This window comes from Cetorhinus maximus, chromosome 11 (assembly GCF_964194155.1).
Source record: "Cetorhinus maximus chromosome 11, sCetMax3.hap1.1, whole genome shotgun sequence".
In the NCBI taxonomy this organism is placed as follows: Eukaryota; Metazoa; Chordata; class Chondrichthyes; order Lamniformes; family Cetorhinidae; genus Cetorhinus; species Cetorhinus maximus.
Window position 1 is genome coordinate 55906858 of NC_135889.1, and position 18120 is coordinate 55924977.

Below are 18120 nucleotides of genomic sequence, written 5' to 3' on the forward strand. Positions count from 1 at the left end.
TAACAATTTTGTTAACCTCACAATTGTAACACTGGGTAGAAACGCAATTTCCATGTAACATCTCACTGGTCCTGCCCCAGGTACAGTCAGTGTGACATGCAATACCTCTATAACCTCTGCTCGGAGAATCTCCTCTGATATTTCTTTATACAGCAAAACCTATGGAGAGCAATTAACCCAGTAATTACTTCACAATTATTTCACTGACCCAATTAGAAAGATGCATCTGACTGTCCAAGCCAGGTCAGATCTCAAGAGCTCTGGCTTCCTGTGCTTGGTCTCCATCAATGCATAACCATTCTGCTGTCATGCCTGGCTAAAGCGAGAAAAATAATTCAGTTTAAGATTCAGTATAACAAGAAAATTAAAGATGTGTATAGTTAGCCATAGTATTTAAGTTAGTTTTAATTAACTGGCAAGATTATGTGATATAAGAATTTGTCAGGATTCTTACAGAAGGTCTCTAGTCAGTGGTTGGGGACACTACATTTGACCTGAGATAGAAAATGAAAAAAAGACCTGTTGTCACTTTCAAGAGACATCAGTTTGGGTGTTGGATCAGGGCAGAATCAGGCCCAGCAATGATCATTATCCTTGTCAAATGGCCAAACTGCTGGTGCCCATCTTTCAATCTCAGATATGAAGAATGGTTACTTGGCTGAAGTACTGGATGGCTGATAGGGGGCAAAGGGGTAAAAATTGTGAAAAAAGAGAAAAACTGATTTTTTTATTTTTAACAAATAGATCATGGTCTTTATATTTAACTTTCTGGTAAATTTATAACGTAATGTTCTATTACACTATTTTGCTTTGACTCCTTTAGAACCGCCCTCATTTATGAGCAAACCTGACTCTCAGGAAGTTTTACCTGGTTCAAATGTGAGATTTACAAGCGTTGTTACTGGAACAGTTCCACTGAAAGTGGCATGGTTTAAAGGTAGCACTGAACTGATAACAGGAAGGAAATGTCAAATTTCTTTAAGTGGCTCAACAGCAGTATTAGAACTACTAAACGTAGATTCTTCCCAAGGTGGAGACTATATCTGCCAAGTCAGTAACGAAGCTGGAAAAGATTCTTGTACAACAAAATTGTTTGTGAAAGGTTTGTAAAGTACAGATTAAATGAAAGGTCTCCGATGTAAGTTAATGTTTTATTTGAACTATTTTCATATGTATCCTTACCAGAACCAGCAGTATTCCAGAAGAAGTTGAAGGATTCTAGTGTTGTACTGGGGAAGTCAGTTTGTCTAGACTGCACATTCACTGGTACCCCAGAAATCAAAGTCAGCTGGAAGAAAAATGGAATAGCTATATTCCAGTCGGAAAAACATATTTTAACTACCACTGAAACATCTTGTATTTTGGAGATTCTCAACTGTATTAAAGATGATGATGCAAAATATACATGTGAAGTAGAAAATGATGCTGGAATGGACATTTGTCATGCTGAAGTGAAAATATTAGGTTTGTTAAACTTCTGATTTCTATCACTCACTGACTTTACATCAATATCATGTTCTTTTTTCTTTTTTGTATGTATGATATGCACAATCTTTAATTATTGATATGTATATTGATTATACTTTAGAACCACCAACATTTGTGCAACATTTAGAGCCTCTGGAAATAACAGTAGGAGACCCAGGATTTTTTGAATGCACACTTGCCGGAACACCTGAACTTAAAGTGTCTTGGTACAAAGGAGACACAAAACTGAGAGCCACCCCTAATTGCAAAATGGAGTTTGTGAACAATGTTGCAAGAATGGAACTGAAGAAAACAACTATGAGTGACTGTGGGGAATTTATATGCAAAGCTGAAAATAAAATAGGGGCCTGCTCATCAAAGGCCATGCTCACTATCCAAGGTGATTTTGCTTAACTGATTAACTGATACCTGTGCTTGACAGATTGGCACATGTCTGCATGTGATATATTTTTCTGTTGGAACTTTTTAACTTTTCCGTTGTAGTTAAAAAAAAAAAGTAATCTATATGATCACAGTTTTAATGAACTGATTTCTTAATTGTTTATTTTACAGAACGTAAAATTGCTCCTTCTTTCACAAGAAAAATTCAGAATATGGAAGGAACTCTTCATCTTCCAGTGACATTTGAATGTCATGTTTCTGGTTCAACACCCATTGAAACTTCTTGGTTTAAAGATGGTGTAAGATTGACTAGTGGAGAAAAAATAATTATATCTTTCATAGGGAATGTAGCAACTCTTAAAATTCTTAACACTGAGATGGATCATGCTGGTGAATACACTTGCAAAGCTTCCAACGTGGTTGGAGATGCTTCATGTAGTTCAAAACTAACCCTGAAAGGTTTGTTGAGTTAAATATTCATTAAATATCTTCAACTCTTTGTCTTTATTATCTTATATCCTAATTTTGTAATATTTAATATCTGTTTATTTTAACTATCTTTGCAAGATGCAATTACTTCACCGTTGATAGTATTATGATAGAAAATAATTATTTCTTGTTATATTTTTAGAGGCTAGAATTGCTCCTGTATTTGACAAAAAGCTAGAATCAGTGGAAGTTATCACTGGGCAAAGTGTAGAACTTGAATGCCACTTAACTGGCTCTTCCCCAATTAAAGTTATTTGGCTGAAGGATGGCAAAGAGATTCGACCAAGTGGCAATTACAAGATAACCTGTGTGGAAAATACACCTCACTTGACAATTCTAAAAGCAGACAAAGGAGATGCTAGCCAGTATGTTTGTGAAGCTAGTAATGATATTGGAGAGGACTCAAGCAAAGCGTCAGTGACTGTAAAAGGTATTTCTCAATATCAGTTATTTTTTTTCCCCCAGTTCAGTATTCCAGGCTAAGCTTTATTCATTTGCAGGAAGAATGTTGCTTCTTGTTAATTTTACTTCTTCATTGTGATTATTTTCCAGTGACTTGTTCAGCTTTTGTCATGTTATCCATGTGAGGTTCTTCTTTTGAAGTAATAATTTGAAATAAGGCAATTATATAGAACAAAAATCTAAACTGTGAAAACTAACATCAAAGATGGTGAAAATCTTTTATTCCATATCAATGAGTCTTAGGTCTGAATTTTGCTCTTGGTGGGGGCTCAATGGGAGTGGTCGGGAAGCCGATCGCCATCCATGATTGGCACCAGATCGCAATTTAACGCTGGTGGGCCGATTAAGGGCCGCCCAGTGTGAAACACGAGCAGCAGTGCTGAGCGCAGCCTGTGCGGGGCGGGGGTGGAGGAGGGCAAGCGGGCCCAGTGTGAACTTCGCTTGACTCTGTCACATGAGCAGAGACATGTTATTAATGAAAAATTAAAGTTTTAATTTTATTTTTATTTGCTTTTGGAAACCTCATCCTGTCCTTGGATGAGGTTTCCAAAGAAAATGCAAAGGCCGCTTGGCCCTTTTCGCCTGCCCGCCTAACGTTAGGTTGGACAGGCAGGGAAAAATTTTATTTAATTGATTACTTAATAGCCTTAACAGGCCTTTCAATTGTCGGCACTGTGCCCGCTGACCGAACTACCACACGACTGCACGTTGACATCGGCACACTTGGCCAATCTCAACACGCTTCATTTCACGCTTGAGTAGGTCGGATGCGCGCCCGCCTGCCGAGCAAAAATTTCTACCGTTAAGTTTTGCAACTCTCAACCATCATCTTCAAGCGTAATTTCAGATTTTCACTTTTTAATAGATTTCTCTCGTTGAAGCATAACTTCATCTTGTCTGTTACAGATCGTAAAATTCCACCAAGCTTTACTAAAAAGCCTTTGGAACAAATACATGATACAGAAGAAAAATCTATAAAACTTGAAGGTCGTGTTTCTGGTTCACAACCAATATCTGTAACCTGGTTCAAAGATGAACAAGAGATCCTGCAAACTGAAAATTATGATTTGTCATTTAAAAATAATGTAGCAATGTTGAACATTAAGAAAGTACATCTTAATGATTCTGCTGTTTATACATGTAAAGCAGCCAATGAAGCAGGCACTGCAATGTTTACAGTGTCTGTCCTGATCAAAGGTTAGTGATAAAGACAATTATTTTATCATTCTTTGTGCCTGATAACCCGTGGATGAAGAAACTAATGCGTGCAAATTCTGCGGCTGCTTATTTAGTCAAATATATCAGGGTTTTTTTAAGAGTTAACTTGACATCCTTAATTATTCTTCTGTCAAATATCATTCTAAAATTTTTACCTGTTGTCAGCTGTTATCAATATTTCATTTAGATCTTGTCTTCCCAGCAATGCTCTGCTGCAGAAGATATGTATAAGCTGTTGAATGTCAACTAAAAATATGTACAAATTGCTTTGAAAGGTTTTTACATTTCACTAAGTTCTGAGGCAGTAAATTTTCCTTTGTAGGAATGGACATTTTTTTCCGTGCCTGTTACTATGATGAACTCTAACTAAAGTGGTGTGAGTTCAAATCTCAGTTGACAGTAATACAGACTTTTTTTTCTCTTTGGACAAGTTTATCCATTTCTTATGCAGGCTACTGGATGAAACATTAGCCAGAATCTTACATTGATCGGGCACAGGAGCCCCTGACCCGAACGTACATGAAATTGTGTGAAATGGCGTCATGCATGTGTCCCAACATGATTGCGCACACGAGCAATATTGAGGTCGGCGCGTGGGAGTCGGAGCCATGCCCACCAACAATTAAAGGGCCAATTAGACCATTAAAATGCCTATTGTCCACGATTTACATTGCCCGTGTCATTTTGCGCTTGTCACACAGGCAAAACGGGCAGGCGGGCAGCCCATTTTTAACTAAACCTCATCCAAGGGTGGGATGAAATGTCCTGGGTGAAATATAATAAAAAATGATATCTGGGGACTGATGTTTTTGACTTCTGCTGTCAGGTGTTTGACTGTGTTGCAAAGACACAGTTGGTGCATCTTTTTCTTCTCATTTAATCTGTCCAGGTCTGTAGCTCCCTGAGGCAGCTACGCAACAGCTGGCTGGCTTCAGGGAGCTCACTAGAAGCACCCACCCGCACCCTCACTTTTGTTGGCACCTACCCTCTTCCCGTCCCCCTTGGCAGCACTGAGGCTTTCTCAGCACGTGTTTCACGCTGGCTGGCCGTTAATTTTCCAACCAGCGTTCAGGGGCCGATTGTGACTGAAGCACATTTCCCGTCTGCTTCTGGGCCCGCTGACTTGGTGTGCATGCCAAGTGTGAAATTCAGGGCATTGTGTGCAGTAAAGGTGCAGTATTGTTCAACATCAATGCATATTTTGTTAGTAAATTATGAAGTGCCATTAATGTTATCTGTGAAGCATTCTGCAGCACAGACTGCTAATCCCTCCTGGATGAAAGAGAAAATGTGATGGTGCGAAACAGCAATAGCAATGGGTAACCTTAAAGGGGAAGGGATATGGACTGGGTAAAGCAAATAGTTTAAAGAATCTTTGATCTTATGTTTGATACTATCAGGCTTTCCATTTTAAATACTGACATGTACTATATTGTTGTTTTAGAGCTTAAAAAGCCTCCTGTCTATGACATACCACTCAAACCAATGACAATAACCGAAGGAGAGTCATTGAAGCTTACCTGCCATGTCCATGGGTCTGAACCAATTAAGATACAATGGTTTAAAGACAGGAAAGAAATTAAACCATCTGAAAGATTGAATATGACATTCAAGGATGGTACAGCAGCCCTGGAAAGTAAAACATCTACTAAAACAGATAGTGGTGACTACCTATGTAAAGCTACAAATGAAGCTGGAAGTGTCTCTTGCAAAGCCAAACTAACAGTCCAAGGTATGAGGTTGATACGAAATAGATTGGCGTTGTAATGTGCATACCACAAGGAAGCTGAAAGCTCTTACAAATCATGTCTTGTTAAGTTTATCAAACCTCTTTAGTCTTACTGCATTAAGGGAAAAAGCGGAGCATTGAGATCTTTTATTTGAAGTATTGAAACATCGAGGTGATCCACTGAGCCATATAAATGACATTGGATGATTGGATCATTAACCAATGGCTAAGTTTACCATTAGCAATGTCAAAACCAGGCTTTGTCATTGGTCAAATATGCCTCTAGCTGCCAGTAGTAATCTTTTGTTAATCAAAAATTCTAAAGGTGTTCTCACAGATCTCGCAACCACTTGGAGCAGGACCGTTTTGCTAAGCTAGACATGGAACACTTGTAAAAGGAAGAAAATGTTGCTTCTTACTTTTGAATTCTTAAACAAAGAATTAAACGAAAAGCATAATTCTGGTTCATACCTTAAATCATGTGTTTGTTCCTTGCAGTTAGATAGCAACTCCTTTTTCATTGTGATTGCCTACATTTCATACTGCCAAAAGCTCTTCTTTTGAAGTTTCATTCCGGGTGTCTTTGACCACAATATTAAATAAATTTATGTACAGCTTTTGTTTTGTTCTTAAACAGATGATGGTGTAATAATACACCATTAATTGAGATGTAATTTGAACATGCATCATGTGCATAAGGACTTTCCTATTTTGTTCATAGTATCAAAACTGCATCTTAATCTGTAATCATTTTGTTTAATCTTATTACATGATCTGTACAGGAAATTGGTCTCCATGTCTTGTACAAACACATTCCAAAATACTATTAATGATGTAATCATAGAAATTGGAGGGTAGGAGCATACATCTTTGATTTGTAAAATATGGAGGCAGCTCTGGCCAGTGTTTTATTCTTCCAATTAAAGTAATGGTAAAACATGGAGACCTAACACTATCACAAACATAAACGGACTCCCATATGAGAATTTCTGTGTGATTCTACGTGCATAATGCAAAAATTACCATGCACAAAAATAGGTACGTTCTATCTATTGTGCAATGGTAGAAATGTATGGATGTATTACAGTACAGTTTTCCATGTTGCCAAATAAATATCTTGGGAGTATCTGCTCTGAATTGCTAATGCATGTTATGCATATTTGTCACAATGTCCTGAAGATTTTATTTGTAAATCTCACATAGGTGAGATATACAACTGAATCCATGTCAGTTCTAGAAAGAGAGAATACTAGAATTCTAAGTAACAAAAAGAGATTCAACATAATTTTTTTTACCAGTAGACTTGCTAGCACACTTTGTAAACCTAGCAGCATAGTGGCAATGTCAATACAAGGTAGATTTCAACTTTTTCAGATTTATTATTTATAATGTACATTTTTGCACGGTTGATGGTAGGCATCAGATATCTAAAATAAGACAGTAATATTAATTTCCAACCTTTTACAAAAGAAACTTTACTCTGTTCCACTAGCAAATACATACACTGATCTAAATATATCGAGCAGCTTGTTACTCTTGAAAAGGAATAAGTCAGTGAGTATGAATGTATTGCCTCAACTCTTTCAAATAATGCCTGCCAGAGGTCTGACGAATCAAACGATTTAGGGACTTTATTAAGCATAGGCAGGCAAGAAGCCACAAATGCATGTAAGTCATCTACAGGTTCCAAGACTCATATTACTTCTCAACAACCCAAACTTGAAGAACCATGTCCTTCCACAAGATTGCCTTATGAAACTCACGACTGGATAAAGAGATGAAAGCTTCATGTACATTGTCAATGCAGAGGTTCTATTGGAGTTTCCTCACAGATGTATTAGTTTTAATTCATCCATGTTTATGATTGGAGGCAGATTTGAGATATGTAAGTTGATGCATTAATATCTACTATCAAATCCCCAGTCTCAAATGAAGATTACCTTTTCATAGACCCTTAGAAGGAATTAGAAGAAACCCCAAAGCTGTTTAAATGTTATCAGCTGGAGAGAAGCATAAATCTTGCTGACGATAATCCCATAATGACTCTGTGGATTCAAAACCTGGCAGAGAAAAGGCATCATCAGGCTTTCCACAAGGGCCAGATTATAAATTTTGAGTTAACTGAAAAATTACACGTTTTAATTAACTTGTTCTACTGTTTTCATACCTGCCATTTTCTCAAAGATATAGTGACATCATGCACAATCAAACACTCATGTAGAGCTACAGCTGCCCAATATTATGTACCTCAGCTATCCATGTGTGAACACATAAAATAAAAGCTTGTCATCTGCATGTGACTAGGGTCATCCACTATATGATGAGGATTTAGAGAAATATAAAGTCAAACACCCTACAACCTCCATATTTAGAAGATTGCAGGAGGAACAACAGCAAATATATCACACTCTCCATAAACTTTACAACATCATGATTGTTGAATTTATGACAATCATTTGGAGTAAGCAAGAGCTGCATTAAACCTCAAAGTGTTAGGTGCAATTCTCTGCTTTAACACTACTGTTTTTTAATATTGGTGGCATTGGTATAATTATAGATTCGTGCAGCCTAAATTCAGACTCAAACCTCCCCTGACTACAGAGCAAAATAGAATGAACTGGGCCTTCCTGCTCCTCTGCAGATTCAGTTCTGACCCTATATCTCCTTATTTACTTTATAGATTGAGAACTGCATGGAGGTGAGGTCAAGTTTGTTAGTGTAAATGCCACCTGAAATACTTGGCCATAATATTAAATCTTCATTGTGACTGTTGTTGTTTTTAATGCTGATAATAACAAAGAATAATGTTTCTTCTAATGTATATACTGTTTACTCCTGGTATAGTCAACTTGTTTGTTTGTGAGAATTTTGACATTGAAAACTAAAACTATGACCTTTGAAATTCTTTTAACTTTTCTGGTTTAGAAAAAGCTGTAGCAAAGAAAGTGGTTTCTCCACCACAGCCAGACAAGATCTTCTTCATTGAGAAACCAAAGAGTCTGAAAATAACAGAAAGTAAGTGCACCATGGAATATTTCCTCTCGTGTAATGTTTATTAAAAAGCAATATTTCTGAAGGATGCAAAACATTTCAAAGCAAAAATGACCAAATAATGACAATGCTGCACCATTGCCTGTCATCTAGAAGGTGTTAGTTTAACTTATTGTCTGAAAGTAGATTCACATTCATTCTTCTAGAGAAAATGAGTTTAATCACCTTTTGTTGCATCCTCCAGAAGGAAGAGAACACTTAACAAGGTTCCGTCACTGTGTTGTTTAAGCACACCACCTAACAAATTAACTAAAGCATGGGTGCCATTTCTTAGCTAAATAGGACAACACAGAATTAGTTCATAGATGTTTAGTGGAAAAAAATAAAGAGAGTAAAAATTTAAAAGACATTATCATTGATCTTGATTATATTTTACATTTCAGAGGGTGTAGCAACATTCATTGCAAAGGTTGGTGGTGACCCAATTCCAAATGTTAAATGGATGAAAGGCAAATGGAGGCAGATAAACCATGGTGGCCGAGTTATTGTACAGCGAAAGGGACAAGAGGCCAAATTGGAAATCAAAGACGTGGTAAAAACTGACGGCGGACAGTACAGATGTGTAGCATCTAACAAATCTGGTGAAATTGAAAGCAATGTAAATTTGGAAATTGAGGAGAAGAAAGAAATTGTTGTTGAAACAGACTTCAGAGCTAAACTGAAGAAGTAAGTATTTTAGATTTGGTAGAATTGTTAAAAGTTCTGATTCATAATATAAATGAACAGATGATATTAAAATGTAGTATTTGTCATTTTATGATAACTTCTCCTGTTTACCAGCAAAAATAGTGAATATTTATAAAGTTTAACATAACAGAATTTTTTTTGGTGTAGCAGCTTTGTTCTTAATTTTTTATGCCATTTTATGTAGTAATGGGCAAAGTAATTTTACAGTAGTACATCATATTGACTTTAGTTTTGATCCATCAATTTATACATTTTATTTAATTTACTTTTCATTTCAAATACAGTGATAATGCATTCATATTTGCCATTTATTTTTAAAAGAACACCTTCCAAACAAAAGGAAGAAGAAATAGACAAGGACATTGACATTGTAGAACTGCTAAGGAATGTTGATCCTAAGGAATATGAAAAGTATGCCCGCATGTATGGAATTACTGATTTCCGTGGTCTTCTTCAAGCCATTGAACAACTGAAAGCCAGCAAAGAAGATGAAACTCACAGAATGGTGAGTTACTTTTTATTCATTCCTCAGTGCATTAATACTGTGGAGCATACTATAGTTTTTATGCAGAATAAAAATCTTACATGATTTATTATGCAATGCTTTTTTATTGCTGCTTTTAATTCATTGTTGCTTTGTTAAGGAGTTGGAAGAACATGAACGAGGTCCTGAAGAAGAAGAGTTCAATGAACTCATCCAATATATCCAGCAAAGAATAGAAAAGGTTGAGGTAAGATCTACACTATAATAAATTAGTGACCTCAAGTTGTATTTCAGTGTAGTGTTTTACAGTGTTTTGTTTGAAATGAATATTTTAAAAAAAAATTTGTTCTCTGCAGCCTATTGAATTAATCAAGGACATTGAAGATCAAATTGTACGGACAAATGTGGATGCAGTGTTTGAATGTGCGATAAAGATAAACTATCCTGAAATCAAACTTTCCTGGTACAAAGGAACTGAAAAGTTGGAATCAGATAGCAAGTATGAAATTAGCATTGATGGTGACATTCATCGCTTAAAGATCAAAGACTGTACACTGCAAGATCAAGGCAACTTCCGCATTGTCTGTGGCCCACATATTTCTAGTGCTAAACTGACTGTTGTCGGTAAGTAGCATTTGCATTTTTGGGCAGAATTTTGATGTCGGCGAGCAGGGGGCGTAAAATGACGCGGGATGACGGGCAGAACCCCTGACGTCATCCTGTCTCATTTACATTTTCAGGAAGGCGGGGGCACAGCAGAAGCAGCTGCCATTGAGGCCATTGACAGGATCATTTAAACAATTAAAGGACCTGCCCGTCCAACCTTAAGGTTGGCGGGCAGGCCAGGAGCCCCGGCGGCAAATAGAAAAAACATGAAACCTCATCCACCAGTGGGATGAGGTTTCATGCAGGGTTCTAAAAAGCTTAATAAAGTTTTACTGTAATTTATGAACATGTCCCATCTCATGTGACATTGTCACATGAGGGGGACATGTTAGGGAATTTTTTTTTTCTATTTTTAATCTTTTTAAAAGTGGAAGCGATCTCCCTGAGGCAGCACTTAGCCTCAGGGAGATGTGCGCTCTTTCGTGTGTATGCGTGAAAGAGCGCACTCTCGCTTTTGGAGAATCCCCCCCGCCCGCACAGGAAGCACATAGCGCTTAATTGGCCCGCCCACGTAAAATGGCGGCAGGGCCCGCTTCTCTGGTGGGGATTGGCTCCCCACCCGCTGGAGATTGGGTCAGGCCCGCCCGCCCGACAGGCAGAAAATTCTGCCCTTTAATTCTGAATGTCCTTTCCTTTTATTAACTTGTCTAACTTATTTGCAATGCTTTATGTTTTCCAGAACCTATAGTTGAACAGCACCTTGAAAATCTTTCCGGTAAGGAAGGTCACATTTGTATTATGGTTTGCCAGTTTTCCTTACCAAACCTTAAAACTGAGTGGTTTAAGAACGGTAGAAGGATTGAAGGACGAGGTAGATATTCTATAGATGTTGCGGATAAGTTGCAGAAAGTCACTATTAGTGACTTGAAACCAGAAGATCAAGGCCGATTTACTTGCAAGTATGAAGATCTTGAAACCTCGGCTGATCTAATAGTTGAAGGTTTGTAGTTTTACCAAAAAGTCTTAATTGAGTTGTACTTTGATGACTAGTTTTGTACAACTATTGTATTGTTTCTGTTCTTTTGTGTTATAGCGCAACCAATTGAATTCACAAAGACAATCCAGGATATTGTGGTGAAAGAACATGAGTCAGCTGTATTTGAATGTGAAGTATCCTTTGATGATGCCATTGTAACCTGGTTTAAAGATACAGTGGTGCTTAAAGAAAGTCCAAAATACAGCTTCAGGAGAGATGGGCGACGACACTTTATGACTATCCATAATGTCACAACAGAAGATGAAGGTGTGCATTAAACGCATTACTTTTATTACAGTAGCTATCTATCCATCTCAGTTATCTATCTGCAAACAAGATACTTGGGCTAAGGGAAAGCAGTGAAGATATGTTAAATTAATATAGAACCTTGGCTTAGCCACACTTAAGAGTACTGTGCACAGTGCTGGTCTCCATGGCCAGATTGGGTGCTATGATAGTGGCATCGTGCCTGCTGCCTACCTACCCCTGCCTGCCCTGCTGTGATTTGACCAGCAGTGGAGGAGGCATCATGCAGTCTGCTCACCCGTGGACCAATTAAGGCCCTTAAGTGGCCAACTATGGCAAGAGGTCTGCCTCCATTTCGAGCCCCAAGTATGCCCTTTGTAGCCTGTGCCTCCACTCACCATTATTCCTTTCCCCTTTGCCCTGTCTGCCCTGATCTCACCCACCCCCTTCACCAGGACTTGCCATCGTGGCCCTGGTGAGACCCCAAACTTGGCTTCACGGCTGACTGCAATGTAGCACGGTTCTATCTGGGACTCGCTGCAGTCCCAACAGTGACCACCGCTCCTGGTGTCACTGCTGGGAAGAGAGCTGCCAACCATTTAGCTTCCCAGCAGTTCTCTGAAGTGAGACTTCCTTCTCAAGGAGGGTGGAAAGCTTACCTCAAGCCAATTAGCTGTCGTTAAATGGCTGCGAGGCGAGCCTGCCAAGCCAGGGTGGGGGTCGGGAACCCTGCCCCATTCAGCTCCATATTGCAAAAAACGATATAGAGGCACTGGGGACGGGGTGTACAAAAAAGATCTACGAGGATGATAGCAGAACTGTTGGCTTACAAGGAAAGAGTGCTAGAAAAGAGAAGGCTGAAAGTGAACTAATAGACATCATTGAAAATATGGAAGGGTTGGATAGAATAGATGTAAAAAAGTTTCACTTGTGTGGCAGTCCAAATCTAAGGGCCATAAATATAAGATAGTCACTATTAAGGAGTTCAGGAAAAGCGTCTTTACTCACCGAGTAGTCAGATTGTTGAACTTGCTACCAGAGAAATATTTAAGGTGAATAGCATAAATGCATTTAAGGGGAATCTAAATAAGTACATGAGGGAGATAGGAGTGGAAGAATTTATTGGTAGAGTGAAATGATGTAGGGTGGGAAGGGCCTCATGCAGAGCATAAACACTAGCAAAGATCTTTTGGCCTGATTGGCCTTTTTCTGTGTGTAATACTAATTTCAAATAAAACACAGGAGTGTAAAACTGTATTTTTCAGGGGTTTATTCAGTAATTGCTCAACTTGAACCAAGAGGTGAAGCTAAAAGTACTGCAGAACTTTATGTATCAAGCCAAGGTAGGTGCAATTGTAAATTAATACACCTTTTTAATATAACTAAAACATTTCCTTTATTATTTTACTAATTTTCACTAATGCTAAAATCTGTTCTCTACAGAAATCACCTTGAAGCCCAGGAAACCTGGTGGGTAATCTGTTTAAAAAAAAATCTTAGAGCCTAGTTCTTAAATTTTCCTTAATGTTACAATAAAGTATAAGCAGAACTAATTGTTTTCCTCTTCAGAGGTAAAAATCAGAATTTAGTTGTGCAAAAATGAACAGTGGCAGTACTAAATAACTTTTATTACAAATAATTTTAAAACAAGCTCTTTCTCGTGATTTTTCTTACTTTGACTTTAAAACAGTGTGCACGCACAAGAGAAGCCAGTGATCAATAACTTAAAAGTTGCCTCTAGCATGATTATTTGTCAATGACGTTAATATTCTTGTTCAAATACTTTCAGAATGTAGGTCAGATATTAAAATCTAAATAGAAATAAAATAGAAATTTAGGCCGGAATCTTGTGCTCTCATTAGTGGCAAGCTTGGAAGCGGGAAGGACATGTAATTAGATGGAATGGTGGTGTGCCAGAGCCTGCCGCCTTCCCACCTCCGCCAGAAGGCCCCTGGTCGACCTTCCCACTCTGCCCCAATTGAGATCCTTAAGTGGCCAATTACTGATCACCTAAGGGCCTTATCCCACCATCGCTACTATTAACCTAGCTGCAGGCAGCCTTGTTGCCATGCAGCATGCATGACCGGTAAAGCTGTGCTACCCAGCTTGTCAGCTCCAGGGGTGGGAGGTGGGCATGGTGGTTCATCAATCAAAGGTACTCAGTGCCTGATTTGGGGACTGGACATTGGGAAGTGGAGGGCCCCCCGAGAGCTACGGCCTTGCCCTTGCTGTCAAATCCCCTTCACCCCTCTCCCCTCGACACCTCCGTCCCGCGAAACCCTGCTCCCCCACATTACTTACCCGCGGACTGGGACGCTCCGTGATACTGGGACTATCCTTCCGGCAGCAGCCACGGCTTCCCCAGTGGCACTGCTGAGCACAAGAGCTGCCAGCCTCTGATTGGCTGGCAGCTCTTGTTAGGCGAGACCTCCGCCCCGAGGCTCTTGATTCCAAGGGAAGGCAGTTGAGACCCCCAACGCCCCATCAAGATTCTGCCCTCATTTCATTTCTTACATTAAATTGTTCGATAAAATAGCAATACAATGGGGCCACAGAAAGAACAGAAACAAAAACAAATTATTACTCCTTCTGTATTGTTTAGACGTTCCTGATATTGGAATTCCAGTTGAAAAAATACCACTTACAAATACGAGAGCAGTTAGTTCAGAAATGTATCATCAAAGGGGTCTTGGTCTAATTGAAGTGTGTTTGGATTTTTCTTCCAAAACCAAAATTTCAATCAAGTATTGTTTAATTGTCAAAACTGCATTTTTCAGCAAATTTTTGAGGTTCCTTTGTGTCCTGTATCTCTCTTTGTGACATTTTCAATAAGCTGTGTAAATGCATCTTGTTTGAATTTTTGGAATTATTTGTTATTTACATATCTTTTCCTCATTTCTATGTTTTAGAAGAAGAATGGAGAGAAAAAATAGGTAACATATTTAGATCCTTTGTGTTTTAATAAGCTATGGAGATGATTAAGTTCTAGGTATTCCAGCATTCTAAAAAAAAAATTATTGAAACATGCAAGTATAAAATACTGCAGATTCTGGAAATCTGAAATTAAGACAGAATATGCTGGAAATGCCCGGCAGGCCTGAGAACATCTGTAGAGAGAGGATCAGAATTAATGGGTAGAATCTTAACAGGCAAGGGAGGCAGGTTTGGGTGTGAATAGGGAGTTAAAATCTCTAGAAATGATGCCAGTTTGGAATCTTGACATCATCCAGTCCATTTCCAAATTTCACCCAGGTGGGTTAACAGGCGAGTGGGGACTCCTTGAAGCTGTCAGATAATAATTATCATATTCAAAAATGATGTTATGTGCTGTTTTAACCATGCATACTGGCTTTAACAACCAGTGCAAGTATTTTCCGAGCTATCGGCAACTTGCCAGGGTTAGGCAGGCATGTGCACCGTGAGGAGTGCTTTCTCGGTGAAACTAACATATTGGAAGCCTTGCAGCAATGAAACTGAAGAACTCCAACCATGCCCAGGTGAGAGAACGGAGCTCACACCACTCCTTCAGAGATTGTGCACTTGTTGATCTACAGGTGACTGTCAGCTTCTTAGAAGTCAGTCAACTGGGAGCAGAGGTAGACGTGGTGGAGGGTAGGATGGAAATACCGGTGCTGGCCAGGGTACCAGTTCCCAGGCTTCATCCTGCACCCAGGCCATTTTGCAGTTCTGGATGGGCGGCAGCAGCAGGAGTGCCCACCTGCATGCAGCTGACCAGGCTTATTATGAGCCTTTTAAGGTCAGTTAAGGAATTTTCCAGTCAGCCTCCAGGTTCCCATAGCTGGAGGGGGGCCAGTTTAGCTACTTGGAAATGGCCTCCCGGTAGCAGACCAGGGAGCCAATGGCTACAGGGGGCGGCTGGGTGTAGAGGCCCTGCTTGGCTGCTATAACAGCCATAGGTCATCCTGTGGAGGGCCTCACCCTGCCACCACCTCCCCCTACTCACAATAAATTTCAAAAGGTTCAAGAGAGCACATCCATTTTGAAGCTCCCTCTCCTTTACTTACCGTCTGTTGCAGCTGATTCTCCTTTCAAGCTGGAAGGCAGCTGATTGACCTTCCAGCTAGCTTCGACAGCCTGCCCACTATCCTTAATTGGATGGTGAGCCTGCCCTCTGGCCATTAATTGGCTGCCCTGGGGAAAAGAGGCGAATGTAGGCTGGTAGATGCCTGCAGCACTACTGTGGAATGAAGAGAAGAACTGCTGCTCCATATTAAGCTAAGTAAAGAAGCATTAAAATTAACTTTTTCTCGTTGGCCTTCAGTGGTCCCTTTAAGGACTGCTGGTTAGGCCACTGTAGACCCATCCAAATTTAGCAGAGCATTGGTGTTCTCAAAAAGGCATTAGCCCCTTGATTGTAATATTTGAGGTGCACTAACTCCCATTTCCAGTAGGTGCCTTTATGAGAAGAATCTGCCGTTCCCAGTTACTGGAGACTCTGTTTCTGATATTTTACCCAGAAATCCAATATGATAGACACTGCTTTCTGCCTCTTTGCTTTTAATCTTTTACTTATTCTATTGTTCAGAGGACTTAAAGCTGGTTAAGTTAGTTATTTTCACATCAGTGGTACAGAGTGGAATCTTCAGAAACCGCCAGCAGCAGGAATCATGGCGGGCGGGAGCAATTAATTTGGCATGAGTCAAAACATCATTTTCCTGACAATGGGAAAATAGTTTGGAATTTTGTTCTGTCAACTTTCAAAGTGGGTTAAAGGCAGGTCGAGCTTCCCCATGAACAATCAGGAACCCTATTTGCATTCATTAGCATCTCATGAATGCTTATTAAAAGGCCAACTTCCCAGAACCATGTGCCCCCTCCAAATTAAGTATGCTGCCAGCGGCTAAATAGAACTTTCTGTTTTACAACTGTATTCAAGTGATGCACACCTGGTGGGCTTCACTTCACCCATGACTTTGAGGTCAGTGGATGCTGCTTTCATCTTCCTTTTAAACCATCACTGATGCATATTGGATGCCTATAGCACAAGCTGTGCCAAGGCTGGCCACGGGAGGTATGACCAGTGGGTAGGGGTGAGACAGAGGCAGGACTGGCAGGAGGCTGCGGCAAAGGACCAGAGGGCGAGGGTGAAAAACTGTCCAGTGAGCATTTTTAAGAGATTGTCCGAGGGAAGATGAAAGGTTGTCTAGGTGCTGTTTAAATATGGCGCCAGGACCTTCGACTCCATGAGGTAATGGTGGGGCGGATGACTTCCTTCACTGATTCACCGAGCTCCTCATCGTTGCATAATTAATAAGCTGAACAGTAGAAGATCGTGCGTGTTCAGCCCAGCAGAATCACCCCAACTTTTCCACCCACCACTGGACTTAGGGCGGGATCATCCGGCCCCGCCGAAAGTCAGTGACTTTGGCTGGGTTGTTGAATCTCCCTCAGTGGGTCCCACCACAACGGGGCCAGAAAATCCCAGCCTTAGTCTCCAGAACAGAAGATTTCACCCACAGTCTTGCTCAGATGAAGTCGTACTAGCTCACTGAAAGTAAATTTTTACAGTCTGAGTATCTTTTTATGTAGTAACCAATAAAATCTGTTATGTTCTGATATCTGAAATAGTTAATCATTCATGTAAATTTAGCATTTTTCTGTGTCTTCCCCCTTTTTCGCTATTTCTGTTGATTTATTTTGGGAATACTTTCCTTTAAAAAGAATGGCTAATAATATTAGTAAGCAAATTGAGTTTGAAATGTTATTGAAAGTGACCATGCATGAGAGCTAAATTATTTGAAATGTAAGGTTGTCTGAGTAATCTTGGGCTAATGACTATTTACCTTTATCAATATTAATTTAGTTTTCTTTCATTGTCAAGCTCCCTAAAGTCAGTTTCTCAATTATGAAATCAGCACTAGCTGTTGGAACAGTATATTGCCAACAAAACAGCACCAATAGAACAAAATTATGTTTTTATTGAAATTATTTTAATAAGTTTAGAAATTTCTTGTTTTACATTATAAAAGTTTATTGTCCTGTCTCAAGTGTTATCTGTTACTGATTGTAAGCTAATAAAAGATAAATCTTTTCAGTCACAGAAAAACTCCCAATAAGTGAAGAAATTACTTACATAACTTTGAAGGAAGATGAATTCAGTCATTGGAAAGGTACAGACAATGTTATGTTACCTTGATTAAATACCTAGCCACAACTTATTATCTATTCTTATTTAGGAAGAATGAATATTTGGGTGAGACGTCAGAAAGCTACTGGTGTTCA

General features: G+C 39.4%; 1 protein-coding gene across 50 annotated transcripts in view; it reads left to right on the top strand.

The window, feature by feature from the left end:
• Positions 1-18120, top strand: part of ttn.2 (titin, tandem duplicate 2) — a 694778-nt gene that overhangs the window by 461217 nt on the left and 215441 nt on the right. For 44 of the 50 annotated variants that reach the window (XM_078552010.1, XM_078551990.1, XM_078551964.1 and 41 more), the window contains 18 exons: positions 824-1102; positions 1186-1464; positions 1589-1867; positions 2041-2328; positions 2501-2788; positions 3727-4017; positions 5483-5770; positions 8693-8782; positions 9202-9484; positions 9827-10010; positions 10150-10236; positions 10346-10613; positions 11335-11595; positions 11689-11898; positions 13143-13220; positions 13321-13347; positions 14787-14810; positions 17934-18008. In XM_078552010.1, the coding sequence (XP_078408136.1) occupies positions 824-1102; positions 1186-1464; positions 1589-1867; positions 2041-2328; positions 2501-2788; positions 3727-4017; positions 5483-5770; positions 8693-8782; positions 9202-9484; positions 9827-10010; positions 10150-10236; positions 10346-10613; positions 11335-11595; positions 11689-11898; positions 13143-13220; positions 13321-13347; positions 14787-14810; positions 17934-18008 (3579 nt within the window). The remainder of the gene's footprint in view (positions 1-823; positions 1103-1185; positions 1465-1588; positions 1868-2040; positions 2329-2500; positions 2789-3726; positions 4018-5482; positions 5771-8692; positions 8783-9201; positions 9485-9826; positions 10011-10149; positions 10237-10345; positions 10614-11334; positions 11596-11688; positions 11899-13142; positions 13221-13320; positions 13348-14786; positions 14811-17933; positions 18009-18120) is intronic. The other 6 variants (XM_078551979.1, XM_078552000.1, XM_078552002.1 and 3 more) reach the window with 4 other exon arrangements.